The following is a 20,995-nucleotide window of genomic DNA, read 5'->3' on the forward strand; positions in this document are numbered from 1 at the left end:
GAAAAAAATAATATTGTTAAGCCTATATAATTGCCTTTTCTTTACACAAACTTAAATTAGCCTTACCCTGTTCTGTAGACGAAAAAAGTCGGCTGAATGACATTTTCAAAATGTTCTGCTTTTTTCAAGACTATAAACTATCAGAACTATTTGTCCAATGCTGAGATCACTTTCAGAAAATGAGCTTTTGAACATCTTAAAACTTTTCAATATTTTAAATCTGACCCTCTTTAGGCTACCTCTGATCGCATTTGCTGAGCTTCTTCAGAAAATGTCAATTGCATTATGACGCTAAAATAATTTTTAGATGACAATCAAGTTCAGTTGGTCATTAAAAGTTGCTGGACAAATATGCAGGACATAATGCAGTTGTGATGGCAATGCTTTAGATTATATGATTGTTCAAAATAGCCTATTGAATATCAGGAATGTATAATATGTAAACACTGATTTTTCTTTAATAGCTGTGCACACAGCATATTCACATCGATGGATGGGCCTTATACGAAGACCAAAAGTTTCCCCCACTACTTGGTGCAGGTTGCCAGCTTGAAATGGGCCATGACGATTCGCTTTCGGGATGGAACCGGTGGCAACCTGAAATAGGCGCAACATCAGGACCAATATTACAGTCCTTTCAGAAGGGCAACTGCTCCCTTTTGATTGCATTTATGTGTGAATTTAAAATGACAGTAAGCTGTCTAATTTCAACAAATTGTCTCAGTACTCTCCCCATTTTACCAATACATCAGTGGAAAAAAAATGAGGGACATCTGGGAGGTGAAAGGTACACAATTAGCAATAAACACATATTTCTGTATGGAAACGGCTTAAGGGCAGATTTCTTTTGCGATAAACCAAAACGTATGCGACAAAGTGTTTTTTTTTAGGCATGACGTCATCACGCACAACATTTTATATCAATAAAAGGTCATTTGAATGGAAACATGCGGAAGACGGCAAATTTCGCCGAAAAAGATTTTATTTTATTTTATGCATTTTCACTTTGTCGATAATAAAATAGCGTGAAAAGTGGATGGAAACTAGGCTAATGTTTCCTTGAAGTCTTTAGCTTTCACTCTAGGGTTCCGTTTTACCTCATTGAGCATTCTGCGGTGTGCCTTTCGAGTCATCTTGGCTAGACGGCCACTTTTAGGGAGAGTAGCCACAGTTCTAAATCATCTCAATTTATAGACAGTTTGTCTAACTGTGGACAGGTGAATATCTAAGCTCTTCGAGAACTTTGTAACCCTTTCCTTTTACGTTATTAGCCTAAGGGTTCACAAACATTTTCCAACCTATACTGTGAATGTTTAAATTATGTATTCAATATGTACAAGAACAATACAATAATTTGTGTGTTATTAGTTAAACAGATTGTGTTTGCTCATTATTGTAACTTAGCTGAACATCAAACCAGATTTTAAGACAAATTTATACATAAATGCAGGTAACTCCAAAGGGTTCTCATACTTTTACTTGCCACTGTAGCTCACAGGTTACTTGGCTTAGAATACTGCCCAAAATTGAAAGTTCATACAAGTCTTTCCCCCAAAAAGTAATTGCAACATGCTACAAATACAACATTTCATTTGTATAAGGGTTGACATACAATATACATCATATACAGTATAAGGAATATCACAGCTGCACTGCAAATAAATATTTGCCTTGAAACTTGAAACACTTACACAGAAAAGAAAAAAATATGGTTCTTCATTCACTCTCTCTCTATATATATATCTGTTTTTTTTTTCTTTTTCTTTTTTTCCACCTCAAAAATTATATCAGTTACACTCTTTTTGACCATCTTGACCAGTGTGGAAAACCAAAATATTAATTTAGCTGCATTTACTTAAACTGATTTCATAAAGAACCTACTAAATAAGTTTACATTACATTTTTTTTGGAAAGCAAATCATTGAATAATCAGAGTAACACACAAAATCAAGAATATGCCTTGTCTTCAATCAAACAACACACTAAGGATATTTGTAATACACACTCAGTGTTACAGTACAACAACAGCAGTCTGGGTATTTAATGGCACAAATAAATGTTATGAGAGTAAAGAATAAATTCAATTCATAAATATAGTATAAATACAATGGTAAAAACAAAATGTCAGAAATTGCTTTTTGACTGACTGCATAGCCATAGGGCAACATAAATATATAGGGCAGTTATTAAATTGCACTTTAAAAAGAACCTTTACTTCAGAAAAGACAGCGCTAACTAACATTTAGTCTTTTTACAAGGATAAGTGCAAGAGAACTTAGAACGAAACAAATGTTTTTTTTTTTTTTTTTTTTTTCTTGTTTTCCAGTATAAGTATCTAAACATCCAAAGCAATTTACCTTGAATTTACCTAAGTTAATTTGGTAAGACTCATTTCAGATAATCTTTTAAATAAGTGTTTTTTTTTGTTGTGTGGCACTGGCAGATTTTTCACTTGACAGTGCACCAAGGCAAAATACACGTATATTCAAGATACAGTCTTGTGCAGTCTTATCAGATTAATTTATCTTGTTTTAAGGACTTTTAAATGTGTTTTTTAAGAACAAAGTTACTTTGTCAAAGAATATGATTTGTTTGACAAAATATGACAAAATTGTGAAACACTAGCATTACAGACCACTGTTTTTCTTATTTGAACTTGAACATAATTTTGTGTGGGTGTTCGAATAACCAAACTGTTAAAGAGTAAAACATCTTGCCTGATCATTATGTATAAGTATAGTACAATTAAGGGTCTCTCTCTCTCTCTCATAACTCATTATTGACATTTCTACTTTTAATCAGGCTTAACTTAACTTCTATTAAAGTGGGCAATAAAGGGCAATGTGAATAGGACAATAACAGACACACTTAGATTACATCTAGCATTCAACCCACAAGAGTCAAATCTGCTTAGTAAGCTCAAGACAGCAGCATCCTCTTTCTCAGCGTGATTTCAGTGGAGCTGTTCTGCTTTGCTTCCTATCATTGCATATAACTACAAAAAAAGAGTTGAACATCAACACTATACAGTATCTAATATGGACATGTTTATGAGTCCACACAAATAGGCTACACATGCTCTTAATGTAACGGTAGCAGCAGCTGCAGCTCTATGAGTAAATCTTCTTTAAGAATAACGAACAAACCAGAGGTTATGAAAACAGGTCTAGGTGGAGTAAATGTTTATCAAATGAGAAAGATGAACAGTTTAAATCCTGACCCCATATCAAGTGCCCTGAAGCAACAGAACTATAAAGGTGATAATGTAGAAAACTCAAAGACGAAGGCAAAACTGAGATGGTTTCTTGAAACAAGTAATAGAAATAAAACGAAAGCCTTGCGATTAATTCTCTCTCATCGAGATACATTCGGTTGTGTTCTAAAAGAAAATTATCATGTCAAAATGTGCCATTTATAAACTACTAAAATGAAAAACAAGCGGTCATGTTTACTTGAATATTTCTTTCTTGGTTTGAAAGCCATAAAGTGATTATGCTTTAAATTATTTCACAGTGATAAAACAACATTCACAGGACAGTTTACTGACCGGCCTTTGGGGCTGATTTTAAATGAGATGCCCATGAGGACAACAAACTTCCCACTAGAACTAAAATAAAGCTATTCTGATCTGCAAATCAGGTTGTTCTTGTCAGGTTCTAGAAACTCTTCGACTAGAGCAGTGGTCACTTTTCTTAACTCTTCCTCCAGACTAGAGATATCTCTGCAAAAATACAAAAAAATTAAGAAATAAAATAAAATGAATTAAAAGAAAAGTCAAGTCAAGAGCCAAAAGCCAATCATAAAAGTGGGCGTATACTGTCAGGTCTTAAAGGAGAAGCAGCACCCATTTCTGACAAAGGGTCAGTATGAGTGTGGAAAATTATAATGGTTTACAAATATAAAACTGTTTTTTGTGCAAATACTGTAAGTGAACCTCAAAAAGGCATATTACAAAAAGGTATATCATGACCCCTTTAAGTCATAAAATTGTATTATTGCATTGCAAAAAAATATCAAACATAGACGCTAAAACATTTTCTCAGAACTTTAGTGGATGGATGAATTCAGTTCCCCTTTAGTTCACACACTACACAGTATCCAAAGGTGTAATTCAGCACACTAACTATGGACATGTTCCGCTAATGTTTGCCAACCAGAAGGTGTGCTTGTGCTAACCTTTAAAATAAATGCAACTTTTTTTATTTGTTGGTAAATAATGCAAATAAATTCATACATTTTAAAGCGTGGCTTAAATAACTGTTGGGGGACTATATTTTAGGCTTATTTATATCCAGTATATATAAGATATATCTAGCGCATATATACCGATCAGCCACAAAAACCACCTGCCTAATATTGTGTAGGTCCCCCTCATGCTGACAAAACAGCGCCAATCCGCATCTGAGAATGGCATTCTGAGATGATATTCTTCTCACCACAATTGTACAGAGTGGTTATCTGAGTTACAGTAGACTTTGTCAGTTCGAACCAGTCTGGCCATTCTCTGTTGACCTCTTTCATCCACAAGGCATTTTCATCCACAGAACTGCCGCTCAGTGGATGTTTTTTGTTTTTGGCACCATTCTGAGTAAATTCTAGAGACTTGTGTGTGAAAATCCCAGGAGATCAGCAGTTACAGAAATACTCAAACCAGCCCATCTCACACCAACAATCATGCCACGGTCCAAATCACCGAGATCATATTTTTTCCCCATTCTGATGGTTGATGTGAACATTAACTGAAGCTCCTGACCCATATCTGCATGGTTTTATGCACTGCACTGTTGCCACATGATTGGCAGATTAGTTAATCGCATGGAAGATTGTTGGTGCCAGACGTGCTGGTTCGAGTATTTCTGCAACTGCTGATCTCCTGGAATTTTCACGCACAACAGTCCCTTGAATTTACTCCGAATGGTGCCAAAAACAAAAAACATCCAGTGAGCGGCAGTTCTGTGGTAGGAAACGCCTTGTTGATGAGAGATGTCAACCAAGAATGGCCAGACTAATATATATATATATATATATATATATATACACATACATACACACACACACACACAGTTGAAGTCAGAAGTTTGCATACACTTAGGTTGAAGTAATTAAAACACATTTTTTAACTACTTCACAGATTTCATATAAGCAAACTATAGTTTTAGAAGTCGTTTAGGACATCTACTTTGTGCATGACACAAGCGATTTTCCAACAATCGTTTACAGACAGATTGTTTCACTTTTAATTGACTATAATCACAATTCCAGTGGGTCAGAAGTTTACATACACTAAGTTAACTGTGCCTTTAAGCAGCTGGAAAATTCCAGAAAATTATGCCAAGGCTTTAGGCAACTAGCCAATCAGATTCTGATAGGCTAATTGGAGTCAGTTGGAGGTGTACCTCTGGATGTATTTTAAGGCCTACCTTGAAACTCAGTGCCTCTTTGCTTGACATCATGGAAAAATCCAAAGAAATCAGCCAAGACCTCAGAAAAAAACGTGTGGACCTCCACAAGTCTGGTTCATCACTGGGAGCAATGTGCAAACGCTTGAAGGTACCACGTTCATCTGTACAAACAATAGTATGCAAGTATAAACACCATGGGACCACGCAGCCATCATACTGCTCAGGAAGGAGATGCATTCTGTCTCCTAGATATGAACACAGTTTTGTGAAAAAAGTGCAAATCAATCCCAGAACAACAGCAAAGGACCTTGGAGGATGCTGGAGGAAACAGGTAGACAAGTATCTATATCCACAGTAAAACGAGTCCTATATCGACATAACCTGAAAGGCTGCTCAGCAAGGAAGAAGCCACTGCTCCAAAACCACCATAAAAAAGCCAGACTACAGTTTGCAAGTGCACATGGGGACAAAGATCTTACTTTCTGGAGAAATGTCCTCTGGTCTGATGAAACAAAAATTGAACGGTTTGGCCATAATGACCATCATTTTGTTTGGAGGAAAAAAGGGTGAGGCTTGCAAGCCAAAGAACACCATCCCAACTGTGAAGCATGGGGGTGGCAGCATCATGTTGTGGAGGTGCTTTGGTGCTGGAGGGACTGGTGCACTTCACAAAATTGATGGCATCTTGAGGAAGGAAAATTATGTGGACATATTGAAGCAACATTTCAAGACATAAGCCAGGAAATTAAAGCTCGGTCGCAAATGGGTCTTCCAAATGGACAATGACCCCAAGCATACCTCCAAAGTTGTGGCAAAATGGCTTAAGGACAACAAAGTCAAGGTACTGGAGTGGTCATCACAAAGCCCTGACCTCAATCTGACAGAAAATTTGTGGGCAAAACTGAAAAAGCTTTTGCGAGCAAGGAGGCCTACAAACCTGACTCAGCTGCACCAGTTCTGTCTAGAGGAATGGGCCAAAATTCCAGCAACTTATTGTGAGAATCTTGTGGAAGGCTACCCAAAATGTTTGACCCAAGTTACACAATTTAAAGGCAATGCTACCGAATACTAACAAAGTGTATGTAAACTTCTGACCCACTGGGAATGTGACAAAAGAAATAAAAGCTGAAATAAATAATTCTCTCTATTATTATGACATTTCAGATTCTTAAAATAGTGATCTAATTGACCTAAAACAGGGAATGTTTTCTAAGATTAAATGTCAGGAATTGTGAAAAACTGAGTTTAAATGTATTTGGCCAAGGTGTATGTAAACTTCTGACTTCAACTGTATATTATTGTTGTTTAGTCCCAACAATATCATCCATATCAATTACTTTTAATATAATACAAGATACAAACCGTTCTCCTGGTGATGCACAGAATTCGGTGTAATACTTGATCTTTGGCTCAGTCCCGCTGGTCCTCAGAGTAGCAACAATGCCATTCTGAAATGTGAATGTGACCATTTGGCTGTTTTTGGACAGGGGAAGGACCTGTAGAATATATTGAAGATCTAATTTATTGTAGGTCAAACTTTGTTTTTCATTAACCTAAATAAAAAAATAATAAAAAAAATTTAAAATTAAAAACGGATTTCACATACACATTTTTTGTCAGGCTGACTGCTGTCATAACCAGTGGTCACATCTCTGATGTGTGTGATGCAGTAACCACCACATAACCCTGGGTATACACCCTGACCTCCGAAGTTGCGCAGATGGCTAAATATTCTATTGATAGTGGGAGGGTCATGGCAAATGACATAGGAGGTTCTGGAAATGTGATAGCCATATCTGGGGTGAAACAATGGGGTGAAAAAAGATGCATATCAAGATAATATAAAAAAGGTAAAACAATGGTACAGTTTAGCACTTTAAGACTTCATTTTGATTTAAACCTTTGACATTTTTAACATCGATTCTCATTAGTTTAACTAAAAATACAAAAGAAAACAAAACAATAATGGGTACACAAGTAGTAAAGGCTTATTCACACCAAGCCTGAATTTTTGGTGCGAATATTCATTGTGAATGAGCTTTTCAATAGAAACAATGGATTCCTATGGAACTACTGTGAAGAAAACAGACTGACCAATGAGATAAGAGCTTTTTGTCATGTTTCCAGAGTCGCTGCTGTTGCACAATTCAGTGCGTTGTACAAATCACCAGCCAAAGATCTAGAAACGCCTATACTGGACATGTAGCTGCTTATGAGTTTTCACACCCAATTCAATTTAGAGTCACACAAACACCCTACACAAACATCTACCACTAAACTTAACCTGCCAAAAAATTAACCATGGTTTTACAACAGTAACCATAGTATCACCATGTGTGATGACCATGTGTGATGAGTGAAGACAAACAAATTGCCGAACCACACTACTTTTTTAAATGCCAGTATAATATAACACAAGTATTCCTGTAACGGTGCTCTTTTGCTCGTCATGCAAAGAAACCCTGGATTCAATACAAATATGCAATAATTAAATAAAGAAAATACACTGAACCGTGTATTATTTTATATAATGTATATTTTTAATGTTCTGATGCATCATAATTTATACTATACCTGTTTTACTTAATGGACATTATTCCATGTGCATGTATATCGCTGTACCTTGTGTTATATTATCCAGGCTTTAAAAATAAAAGAGCTGGGTTCAGGAGTTCATTTAGAATATACTCATAGCAAAATACATATGCACATATAAAGACATGAGACGTGGACTAATGCAACAGTGCTCTTTACTTATCTCACTCAAAATGCATCAAAAACAAGGAAAGAATATAATGAACCTAATGCCAAAACAGCATTAAATATATTAATCTTGTGCACTGAAAGCTGAATGCTAAAACATCCATGCGGTAAATCAGAATAGCACCACATACTGTACAGGTTTGAAATTGCTTTTCTTTGTATTAGTTTCGGCCTTGATGTGAATAGAGCTTTTGTCGGCAGCCCGTCTCGCAAATTTGTCACAGATTTGGTGTGAACTGGCCTTAAAACAAAAAAAAAATAGCAGAGGGAGGAAATATTACATTAGATTGGTGCTCACATTTCATAGATGTTACATAGTTGTTGGGTCAAGGAAAGGTTTTTGGTGTGTAGATAAGCAGCCATCTCAGCCACAACCACTGCTGTACTGACTCCATCCTTATCAAGAACCATGTTTCCACACAGAAAGCCTGAATAAAAGAGAAAGCCAAAATAAAGGAGTAGGTAATACTTAACTGACCCTTGACGGAGATATATGCTTTTTATTAGGCATAGTTCACACAAAAATTTCAATTTTGTCATTGTTTACTCACGGTGTTCAAAATGTGCATAACTTGCATTCTTCTGTGGAACACAAATAGAGTTGTGAAATGTTTGCTTCAGTCACCATTCACTTTCATTGCATCTTCATACAATAAAAGTGAATGATGACTGAGGCTAACATTATGCTTTACATCTCCTTTTGTCTTCCACAGAAGAAAGCCTTAAGGGTTTAGAACAAGAAGGTGGTCAGTAAATATTGACACAAATTTTCACTGTAGGTGTACTTTCCCTTTAATATAGTTTTACAAAATAAATATTACAACCTGCTGCCATGTCAAAAGAATGAAATGGACTTTGTGTGTCTGGAAGGGACGTGCAAAACAAAAAGAATTCTAAATTAAATAGTCAGTGGGTTATCTGAACGACATGTCTACCACACTCCAATCGGGCACATTATTTAGGGGGTGTTCATGTAGGTTGCATTCAAAACAGCAGGACAGATTGCAACAATGTAACAAAATGCAGGGCACTCCAGATGCATTTTTATAAGCTTTTTTTTAATAAGTTATAACTATTTTTAACATGACTTATCTTCAAAATGCAACATTCATAGAATAAAAAAAATAAATAAAAAAAACAGCAGGAAAAGTCTTAAAATCCAACCTCTTAAAAGCATTGCCACTAAAAATATTAAAGATAAATAATAGTGATAATCTAGATAAATGTACTATTAAACCACACTAATCAACTTGTCAGTTGTTGCACGACTATACAATGATAGTGACCCATCCCTAATGTCTGGATTTATAACTATACCTACCAATGGATTCTTCAAAGGAAAAAATGACCTCCTTTCCTGTTTTTGTTAACTCATGGATTCTATTTCCAATCCACTTGAAGCCTGGCAATGTTTCCTGAGATAAAGGAAAGAAACAAAAATACAAAAGTCAGCGAGTAAAATTAATAAACAAAATAGAAAACCAATGCTCATCATGTAAAATCTATGCATTGATCTATTTAGACACAGTCTATTTTTAAAGCTACACTATGTAACTTTTGGCCTTCTAGAGGTTGAAGCATAAAACTGCAAGTTACTTGCGGAGGAACACTTTACGTCAGTTGTGATTCGGCAATGCTCTTGTGGCAGATGAATCTCAGGGTTTGAGCGAGGACTCGGAGTCATGACAAGCTATTTTCATATTGATATGTTATTCGCTTAAACATTTATAACCGATATATTACTTTGAGGAAGATAAACAACACTCTTAATTATATTTTTAATATGACTATTAGTGTTTTATCCACTACACAATGCACATTAGGGTTTTTATTGTACTACACATATCAATTTAAGAGGTGAAACTTGTGAAATGGCTGATATGAGTTCAATTGAAGACACTGTATTTTTATATTACAATCTAGTCTCAGTGAAAAATGTGAGTGAACCGTAATACTACAATAGTAGGTCTATGCACTGCAAACAATAACACTAATATAAAACACAAAACGAGGATTTAATAATGATGATATGCTCTACTGAACATAAAAATAATTCACAGAAATATGTAATATCACAATTACAATAAAAAACATGTTTAATCGCTTATCTGGAAGTAAAGTTACAACAGAGAGATGGTTACACGCTAAACAAATGAATATACAGTCCATTACTGTGCTATGAAATCCGTACTTTATAAACAACTTGAGATAAGCATACATTCATGGGGATCTGTTTAAAGGAAAACACTAGCAAGTGTCTGTACACTGATTTATTGCTCCAAAAATACTTTATTGGCTTACACTTGCTTGCAACGTTTAGAACATTAGATCTTCGTCAGGCAATAAATAAATAAATAATCTTTCAACTTGTGCAATTCTGTGACAAGGTAAAAAAAAAAAAAAAAGCCTAAGAAAACTGCAGCACACACTTTGGGAATATCGAAAATATCGGAATATCGCAGCAATACTCAGAAATCATGAATATTAGTAAACAAGTAACAGAAACTTCACCGGAAAAAACGAAACTTATAAACACATTGCGATCGGTATACATTTGATTAATTAAATCATAACAACCCTACCACCAGAAAACATACCCACGCATTACAGCAGGTAAACAACTTCACCAAAAAAAATCCACGAGGAGAGTGTTTTCATGCCACTGAACAGGTGTTGCACTCGCTTCCTGCTTCTCTTGACACTCGTGTGAGATGCGCCACAGCCGGACCTTTTTTCTGAGTTTATGGACATGATGTAAACACGCAAGGACGAATGACGTATTTCATGCCAAGTCTGTCCCAACAGCTCTAAATAAAATTCCCTATTGTAGACTTACCATAGTGAATTGGGGTGAGGCAAAAGCATGGTTTGGAAGACGGTTGTTGGTGTACTCGCTCATTAATGAAATGTTGTTCATTTCTAACAAAAATCTTACATAGTGTAGCTTTATGAATTAATAAACACAGATAATTTCAGTCTTCGTTCAACTTGTACTAACCTCAAAATGGAAACCCTCTATGCGTGCAAAAGCCTCAAGTATTTTGGATGAAACAGTGGTGGCCAGCATGTATACTCTCTCAGTGTCTGCTGGGTCTGGGTGTGCTTCCTTCCAGTTAAATAACATCCACCAACCAAGCAATGCAGCTAACTCATTTCCCGTGAACACTTTCCAACCGCAACTGCCAATAAAAACAGTGGACACTAAATACAAGACACTAAACACTTTAAACAAATACTGTTAATTATGACAGACACTGCTATATGTTACAGCAAAATCTGAATGCTGCCACAATGTACATAATAATCCAATGCAAAGTCCAAGTAGAAGAGAGCAGGATAATCTACTTGTCATTCTGCTCTGCAACAGCAAGGCGATCAGCATCAGGGTCTGTGGCCACCACAATGCGGGCCCCTTCTCTCTCAGCTAAATGAAGGGACAATTTCTAGAAGACAGATATTGCAACACCATGATATCACTAAAAGTACTCCACAGTGTATTCTTTAAAAACTACAGCTGGTGAAAGATACATCTGAGTGGTATTTGTGCTAGCAAGTACTTATTACAGCAGCTCTCAATTCTTGAATACTTTGATGTTAAATTAATTGTTCACCCAAAAATTTTAAATTCTGTCATTATTTACTCACCTTAATGTCACTTCAAACCTATATGACTTACTTTCTTCCATAGAACATAAAAGGTGATTTTTTTTTTTTTAAGTCTTCACAGGGTTTATTTGCTAATGTGGAAAGCGACTAAGGTATGACAAGATCGGAAAAGGAGAAAAAAAACATGATAAAACCACAGTAAAAGTAATCCAATACGACTCGTCTTCCAAACCGATATGTTTATGATCACTTTAATGGTTAGTTAACCCAAAAATGGAAAGTCTCTTATCATTTACTCACCCTCATGTCATCCCAGGTGTATGACTTTCTTTCTTCAGCGGAACACAAACGAAGATTTTAGAAGAATATCTCAGCTCTGTAGGTCCATACAATGCAAGTGAATGGTGATCAGACCTTTGTAGCTCCAAAAATCACATAAAGGAAACCTGAAAGTAATCCAGAAGACTCCAGTGTTTTAATCCATATCTTCAGAAGCAATATGATAGGTGTAGGTGAGAAACAGAAAAATATTTAATTATATTTTTTACTCTAAATCTCCACTTTAAATTTCACTTTCAGATGTAAAAGTGAAAGTAAAAGGAGATTTAGTGTATATAAAAAAAAAAAAAAAAAAAAAAAAGTACTTAAATTTTGATCTGTTTCTTACCCTCACCTATTATATCGCTTCTGAAGACATGGATTAAACCACTGGAGTTTTATGGATTACTTCTTTTCTCTCATTCTCTTACATTATGGCAACTAAACTCTGAGAAGACATTTTAAAAACTCACATTTTCTTCTCCACAGAGAAAAGAAGGTCATACAGGTTAGGAGCGCCATAAGGGGAGTTAATAATAACATAATTTTTATATTTGAGTGAACTATTCATTTAACTCTAACAGTAATCATTAATTTGTCCAATAATAATAATAATTATTATAATAATAATAATAATAATAATAATTATTATTATTCTATTTTATTTTCACTGTGCCATATTTAAGGGTCAGCCATGTTTAGTGACAGTGAACTTCTTAAATTGCCCACTTAGCCTACAAAAAGACCTTTTTGCTTCTAAACTGATGGCCCCAAATAAATATTTTTTTTAATTTTTTTTTTTTAATTGTATAATAATTTTTGTAACACTTTTTTTGTCCATATTGTACGTCTACATGTAGTCCATTAGTATTACTCAGTAATTACCTATGTTAATACACACTATATATATATATATATATATATATATATATATATATATATATATATATATATATATAGACATTATATATTATTATTATTATTAATATAATAATTTTTTGAAATTCAAAGTGATGTAAACATTAAAATCCTGTGAGGTTTTCTGTGTAAGTTATCTTACCAAGACTGATTGTCCTTCCTCTGGATTAGGACAACTGACAGTGGAAAAATCTGGATCAGGATCTTTCTGCTCTGGAACAGGGATAGGAGGTGGGAAGCCAAATTGCTGAAAAGCTCTCTGGACATAGTTGTGACCAACACCATGGAAAGATGAATGGACAAACTTCAGCGGAGACTTTGCATTAAGTTCTCTGCAATGAGAAAAACTTGAGACTTGTGGAAGAACTTCTTTAAAAAGACATTTCTGATCAAATTCTAACTACCCTCGACATGTTACAACAAATAATAAAAAATTAATACAGTTCCATTTAGTCAATCAGAAATGTCCTAAGCATTATAGATCATCGTTTATTTAAATGAAAGGTTGTTGTTGTTGTTTTTTTAAGTCAGTGTCATTACTCGTTATCAAGACATACATAAGTACAGAGTATTGCTGTGGAAACTGGTAGTGAACCCCAATTAGTAATTATTTAAAAAAACTTAACCTGTTGATGTGCATGACCCCCCCCAACTGATGTCACTTTGCTTAAATTAGTTCACATTTACTATATAGTCTAGTCAAAAAAAGTTAATAATGTTGACAAATGAACAATTTTGAACAGCACACTATATAGTAAATGTGAACTCATTTAAGCAAAGTAAAGTCAGGCCCATGGGTGGAGTCAATGAGCATCAACAGGTTTTAAAACACCCTTATATGGGGGGTGGGTACAGTCACATGGGGTAACCTCCTCGTGGTCGCTATAATGTGTGGTTCTCGCTCTTGGTGAGGTGCGTGGGGAGTTGTGCATGGATGCTGCGAAGAATAGCGTGGGCCTCCACATGCGCTACGTCTCTGCAGTAACGTGCTCAACAAGCCACGTGACAAAATGCGCGGATTGACGTCTCAGACTTGGAGGCAACTGAAGTTCGTCCTCCGCCACCCGGATTGAGGCGAGTCACTACGCCACCACAAGGACTAAGAGTGCATTGGGAATTGGGCATTCCAAATTGGAGAGAAAATCAAAAAAACTTATATGCAGCTGTAAAAGACAAACAGCACTGTTGTAGGTGAGATATAGCACCTGTGGAAGCAGACAGTGCTTAGCTCTTCCATGTACCAGCGGCAGACATCCTCTAGAGGGTCTTTCCTTAGTGGGCTGCTCTCAACTAGGTCCTCATTCCAGGACTCAACCCAGGGCTCAGTACTCTCCTCAATGCAACACAAGATCTCCTTATCATGTGGCGAGGAGATCTGCGCTCCATTGTGCCAGTAAACCTACAGAAAAATCAAGGTTGATTCAGACATTTGGACACTCAAACTTTCCTTTTTAAAAATACCATCTGAGGTATACCCAGTTAAAGGGACTGTTCACCCAAAAATGAAAATTCTCTCACGACTCCAGTGGTTTATTTCAAATCTTCAGAAACTATATGATTGGTGTGGGTAAGAAACAAATCAATATTTAAGTACTTTTTTTACTATAAATCTCCACTTTCACATTCTTCTTCTATTGTTTTTATCTATTCATATTATTTGTGCATACCGCCACCTACTGGGCAAGGAGGAGAGTTTATCTTAAAAAATGACCTAAATATTGATCTGATTCTCACACACACCTATCATATCGGTTCAGATGAAAGTTATTAAACCACTGGAATTGTATGGATTACTTTTATGCTGTCTTTGTGCTTTTGGAGCTTCAAAGTTCTGGACACCATTCACTTGCATTGAATGGACCAACAGAGCTGAGATATCCTTCTAAAAATCTTTGTGTTCAGCAAAGGAAAGAAAGTCATACACATCTGGGATGGCATGAAGGCGAGAAATTGAGAGAATTTTCATATTTGGGTGAACTATCCCTTTAAGGACAGTACCAATTTCAAAAGATTTTGTATTTAAGGACGTGCTCAATGTACAATAACAAACTACCTTAAACCAGGGGTTGGTGACATTTTTGACACCAAGATATTATCAGATTTAGAAAAAAAGAAAAGAAAAAAAGCATCAACACTGCAGTGCTGTCACAAGTGCAAGTGGGATTATGTGACCCAATGGACACTGAGAAGTGGATCAAATTGTGGCCTATGCTAGTCAAATTAATCTACACTACATGGGCGTTTGTGCAACACTATCAGTGTGTATTCAAGTAAACAGATCCACTCTATGAAAATCCAGTGGGTTTCATGGATAATTGCCCCACACTACATGTCTCCAATTGGGTAGACATTTCGTCCCACTTCTTGCCTTCCCGTAAAGCTCATAAATAAATAGAACAGGATGCGTAATGACAATGAAGAATTAGTTTGGTTTGCAGATGCGAGGGACTTCTAAAATAGACAAATACATACAAAAATACACAAAATACTGCTCTCAATTATCGCTTATCATATCTAATCGGATTGGATAAGCGGCATTCCAAGAGTGCTGATATTTAGTATAACAACACTGTGCCACTTTGCTGTTTGTATTACTCTTTTTGTCTGCGTTTGTGGTATTCCAGACAGGCTGTTGGTCAGTGCGTTTCTCAGTGACATGCAACGAATGATCCTGCTTTTGGCTTATTTTGGAACTCATCTTGTTAGCGGCGCAAAAACTGTCAAAACAACAGGCCATATTGTGTCTAAAATCTAAGTTACTCAATATTAACTTGCTTACAGGACTGTTGTATAAAAGCAATATTACATAAGCAAGAGTGCTGTTGTACTAAATATCAGCATGACTGATTTGGCCTTCAACACTTAACTATTAACTGGTTCACAACAAATCTGGAGGAGAAAAAGCTCACCTTATATCCATTGTCCTCTTTTCTGTTATGAGAAGCAGTGATCATGACTCCAGCTGCAGCTCCATACTTCATCACAGCGTACGGCTTAAGGACCACAGGACAATTCACAAGGTTCAAGATAACATCTAACTCTAATGACTTTCTTTATTATTATAGCTTCTCATCATCACTTTATGTAACATTCCCAAGCCAGACAAAATAACGTTAGGGTGTTTTAGTTCTTCTACTGTAATTTAAATGCACATGGAAGGCAATAACTAAAGTTATAGTATAGATAACTATTTTATATTTTCTACATACACGACTGCCTGGTATACTTAACCCTCTATGGCATAGTGTTGCCCTCAGGCAACAAACTACCTTTTTGGACCTCACACCGCCCCTTTAATTTTTTTTTATAAAAAGAAAATATATAATATCACCTGACATGTCTGTGTTCAATGAAATGAGGGGCTGAAGTGGGTCTGGCCTTTTGTCTGGGGTTGGAGCAGTCCTTTCAGGAAGAAAAGCCGCATGGGACACAGTGCCTCCAACTGGTAAGATAAATATTACTTTTTAACATGTTTAAATTGAAATAACTTTATATATGCATGAGCATGTAAAGAAGTATGTTTGATTGTTTAAAGATTTATTTTGTTTTTATTTATATACTAAAACTGTGTTTTTGGTTTGTTGCCTCAGGGCAACTGTGCAGTTAGACCACTTTTGTTCAGGCAATATCATGCTAAAGTGTGGAGATGTGCTCGGATGCATAATTAGGACCATATCACCTGGCTGCTCTACGGAAGAGATTGTGAAGGCACTGGCATGAGAAAGAAGGAACATATGAAGCTGTATACCATCAAGTCATACATCGCTGAAGGCCTATGCAACACACACACACACACACACACACACACACACACACACACGAGAGTCATTTGGATGTTGGTCTATATGTTTATATGAAATGTGAGAAACATTTATACATGAGGTGTTAGTTGTAATTAGTAGGGATTTGTTTATTTGATTGTTTGATGTTTGTGATTGGTTGGAACCATTTGTGGTTGATGTTTGTCAAAATAAAAGTTTTTCTAATGCATACATTGCTTGTTTTCCTTATTCCACTTATCATATGTACTATAGAAATCCTTGGTGTTTCAGTACCCTCGTAGCACATTGTTGCCCTGAGGCAACAAACCAATATCTGGTTGGGGGGGATTGGACGGACACATTTTATGATGGATATATTATCAGGGTCCCCCAAGCTCCCAAAAAAATGGGGTGAAATCATTTTTTCCCTCCAAAATAAAAATTCATGCCATAGAGGGTTAATTCTGATTGGTCAATCATGGCATTTAGCAGTCAAATATTTTATGTATATTGACCTCTAACTGTCTAATTGACCATTGTCCCAGGAAACTGATTTTTTTACATATTGGTGCTTCGGGTCTCTTTCACTCCACAGTCTCTCTCAAGCCAGACAAATGTAGTAAAAATGGCATTGGAACTTAAGTATTAAGTTTAAAACTTTTGCATAAAACTTTAGGAAGATGGAAATATATAAACATTTCCATAAATATAAGATGGATAGGAGCACCTAAACTATTTTTAGGTGAAGATTTAAAGGAATTTTCTGGGTTCAATACAAGTTATGCTCAATCGACAGCATTTGTGGCATAATGTTGATTATTAATTTTGACTCGTTCCTCCTTTTCTTTAAAAAAAAATAGCCGAAATCGAGGTTACAGTGAGGCACTTACAATGGAAGTGAATAGGGCCAATTTTTGAAGGGTTTAAACACAGAAATGTGAAGCTTATAATTTTATAAAAGCACTTGCATTAATTCTTCTGTTAAAACTTGTGTATTATTTGAGCTGTAAAATCGTTTAAATTGTCATTTACAGTCGTCTTAGAGTTTGTTGACTTTACATCGTAATGGTAATGAAGTTGTAAAATTGGCTCGAATTTTACACAGAAAAGGTTAGTAAGCGATTTTATCACACTAAAATCATGTTTACACGCATATTCTTTATGACTTGTGGCTTTTGAATTGCGGCATTTTAACGTTAAAAAATGTGCCCCAATTCACTTCCATTGTAAGTGCCTCACTGTAACCTCGATTTTTGCTTCTTTTTTTTGTAAAGGAAGAATGAGTTGTGGTAATCAATATTATGCAACAAATGCTGTCGATTGACCTTAACTTGTATTGAACCCGGAACAGTCCTTTAAGATCTACAAGTAAAAAATAAAACAACTCGATGAATATTTAATGTTCATGTATTTACTTATTTATTTGTTAATAACCTCATATTAAGCAGAACAATGTACAGTTTGCCAGTCATAATTGCAAACAAACCCCTTCAGGGATGATTCAAGACCCCTTCGCTTCATTTGTGGGGTCCAGATCATCCTGCTGAGGTTTATTTTGCAATAATGAGGGGCTAACTGTATATTATCCCAGACATAATGTTTATAGACATCTATAAATAACATTGTCTTACCACAAATGGGGTAGGCACATATGTAGAGAACAGATAACAAGGGATATCTTTACAAAGAAAAACAGCTGCAGTCAACCTTGCAAGTCTGCAGATAAAGCAAAGGGGAAATAAAATAAGGTTGGTTACACTGCTGCAAGATTTCAAATAAAAAAAATAAAATAAAATGAAAAATGGATAAAGAGCTTTTATTTTATGCTATTGCAACACTACACAAACATTAGAAAACAGAAGAAAAATTCTGCCAAGTCGTCACACTGTTGCTCCCAAACAAACCTTTTTCTCAAACGTGACATTTCGAGCGTGACGTCACAAGTTTGGGAGCAACAGTGTGCCGACATTGTGGTGTTTTCATGAGATATACTTTTCTAGTCATTTACTTGTATTAGTTTGTGGGATGTGCGTGCTTCTTGCTATTTTTTAAAACATAATAAAATCGACTATTAATAGACTATCACTTAGGATCAGGACATGTCCTAGATCGGACTCAAACTTGGGTCCCAGTGAGTGAAGAGCTCTTATACGTACTGAGCATCTGTGCAACCCACTGCGCCACAGTTCTGATGATGGCATATTTCTACTAAGCTTAGCAGACTTGTAGTTTTGCTCCAGATCATAGGCAAAAAAAAATGTCACTTTTACACCCCTCTATAAAATAATGGATTACTCACTAAATATTCATCCATGGCATTTAATATTTTGGTTTAGGTCATCATCATTTAAGCATTTCTTTCACAAAAAAAAAACAAAAACAATTTAAATGGGAAACTCTGATTGAGTTGACACGGAATAACCCTATTGTTCTACTGACTCTAGACATGTTCACTAGATCGTTCTCCAGATCGTGAATAGGCTCAGCATGTGCACTATTGTTCCATGCAGGAAGCCAGAATGTTTTCTGTACTTTTCTCTCTCATCCCAGAACAGACATACAGCTTTTGCTGATTGATATTGCAGTGAATATTACTGGAAAAAAATTGACTTCTAGCACTGCAGTCTACACACACACGGCATTACTGTCTAAGACCCTGATTTATTAAGATCCCAAATAACGGGTACTGATATGTTTGTGCAATCTATCAAATTGTGTGTGTGTGTGTGCATCATGGGTGTACTGCAGGTGATTTACTAAGGAAAACTGTGCAAATAGCTACACTTGCAAATATCTGTGTGGTAATTGCACCAAATGCACTTACAGTACAGCTCTAATATAATATGGAATTTATTATTGTTATACAACATCATCAAAATATCTGCTATTTAGCAAGTGTAAGAGTAGTTGATGAGAATACTTGTGTATCAAATGTTTAACTTATCTTGTAATGTTTCACAGCAACATGATCACATGCAAAGTCGGCATGTACAGGTGCATCTCAATAAATTAGAATGTCGTGGAAAAGTTCATTTATTTCAGTAATTCAACTCAAATTGTGAAACTCGTGTATTAAATAAATTCGATGCACACAGACTGAAGTAGTTTAAGTCTTTGGTTCTTTTAATTGTGTTGATTTTGGCTCACATTTAACAAAAACCCACCAATTCACTATCTCAAAAAATTAGAATATGGTGACATGCCAATCAGCTAATCAACTCAAAACACCTGCAAAGGTTTCCTGAGCCTTCAAAATGGTCTCTCAGTTTGGTTCACTAGGCTACACATTCATGGGGAAGACTGCTGATCTGACAGTTGTCCAGAAGACAATCATTGACACCCTTCACAAGGAGGGTAAGCCACAAACATTCATTGCCAAAGAAGCTGGCTGTTCACAGAGTGCTGTATCCAAGCATGTTAACAGAAAGTTGAGTGGAAGGAAAAAGTGTGGAAGAAAAAGATGCACAACCAACCAAGAGAACCGCAGCCTTATGATTGTCAAGCAAAATCGATTCAAGAATTTGGGTGAACTTCACAAAGAATGGACTGAAGCTGGGTCAAGGCATCAAGAGCCACCACACACAGACATGTCAAGGAATTTGGCTACAGTTGTCATATTCCTCTTGTTAAGCCACTCCTGAACCACAGACAACGTCAGAGGCGTCTTACGTGGGCTAAGGAGAAGAAGAACTGGACTGTTGCCCAGTGGTCCAAAGTCCTCTTTTCAGATGAGAGCAAGTTTTGTATTTCATTTGGAAACCAAGGTCCTAGAGTCTGGAGGAAGGGTGGAGAAGCTCATAGCCCAAGTTGCTTGAAGTCCAGTGTTAAGTTTCCACAGTCTGTGATGATTTGGGGTGCAATGTCATCTGCTGGTGTTGGTCCATTGTGTTTTTTGAAAACCAAAGTCACTGTACCCGTTTAACAAGAAATTTTGGAGCACTTCATGCTTCCTTCTGCTGACCAGCTTTTTAAAGATGCTGATTTCATTTTCCAGCAGGATTTGGCACCTGCCCACACTGCCAAAAGCACCAAAAGTTGGTTAAATGACCATGGTGTTGGTGTGCTTGACTGGCCAGCAAACTCACCAGACCTGAACCCCATGGAGAATCTATGGGGTATTGTCAAGAGGAAAATGAGAAACAAGAGACCAAAAAATGCAGATGAGCTGAAGGCCACTGTCAAAGAAACCTGGGCTTCCATACCACCTCAGCAGTGCCACAAACTGAT

The 20,995-nt window shown here is 36.1% G+C and overlaps 1 protein-coding gene across 2 annotated transcripts in view; it reads right to left on the reverse strand.

The window, feature by feature from the left end:
* Positions 1-1,447: 1,447 nt before the first annotated feature.
* LOC127430329 (glucose 1,6-bisphosphate synthase-like) overlaps positions 1,448-20,995 on the reverse strand; it is a 39,108-nt gene continuing 19,560 nt past the window's right edge. For both annotated transcript variants that reach the window (XM_051680062.1, XM_051680063.1), the window contains 11 exons: positions 18,400-18,484; positions 15,917-16,000; positions 14,213-14,406; positions 13,150-13,339; positions 11,511-11,608; positions 11,164-11,344; positions 9,487-9,580; positions 8,464-8,593; positions 7,009-7,198; positions 6,765-6,898; positions 1,448-3,721 (listed from right to left, as the gene is read on the reverse strand). In XM_051680062.1, the coding sequence (XP_051536022.1) occupies positions 3,619-3,721; positions 6,765-6,898; positions 7,009-7,198; positions 8,464-8,593; positions 9,487-9,580; positions 11,164-11,344; positions 11,511-11,608; positions 13,150-13,339; positions 14,213-14,406; positions 15,917-16,000; positions 18,400-18,484 (1,483 nt within the window). In that variant the 3' untranslated portion in view covers positions 1,448-3,618. The remainder of the gene's footprint in view (positions 3,722-6,764; positions 6,899-7,008; positions 7,199-8,463; positions 8,594-9,486; positions 9,581-11,163; positions 11,345-11,510; positions 11,609-13,149; positions 13,340-14,212; positions 14,407-15,916; positions 16,001-18,399; positions 18,485-20,995) is intronic.

Source organism: Myxocyprinus asiaticus, chromosome 39 (assembly GCF_019703515.2).
Source record: "Myxocyprinus asiaticus isolate MX2 ecotype Aquarium Trade chromosome 39, UBuf_Myxa_2, whole genome shotgun sequence".
Taxonomy (NCBI): domain Eukaryota; kingdom Metazoa; phylum Chordata; class Actinopteri; order Cypriniformes; family Catostomidae; genus Myxocyprinus; species Myxocyprinus asiaticus.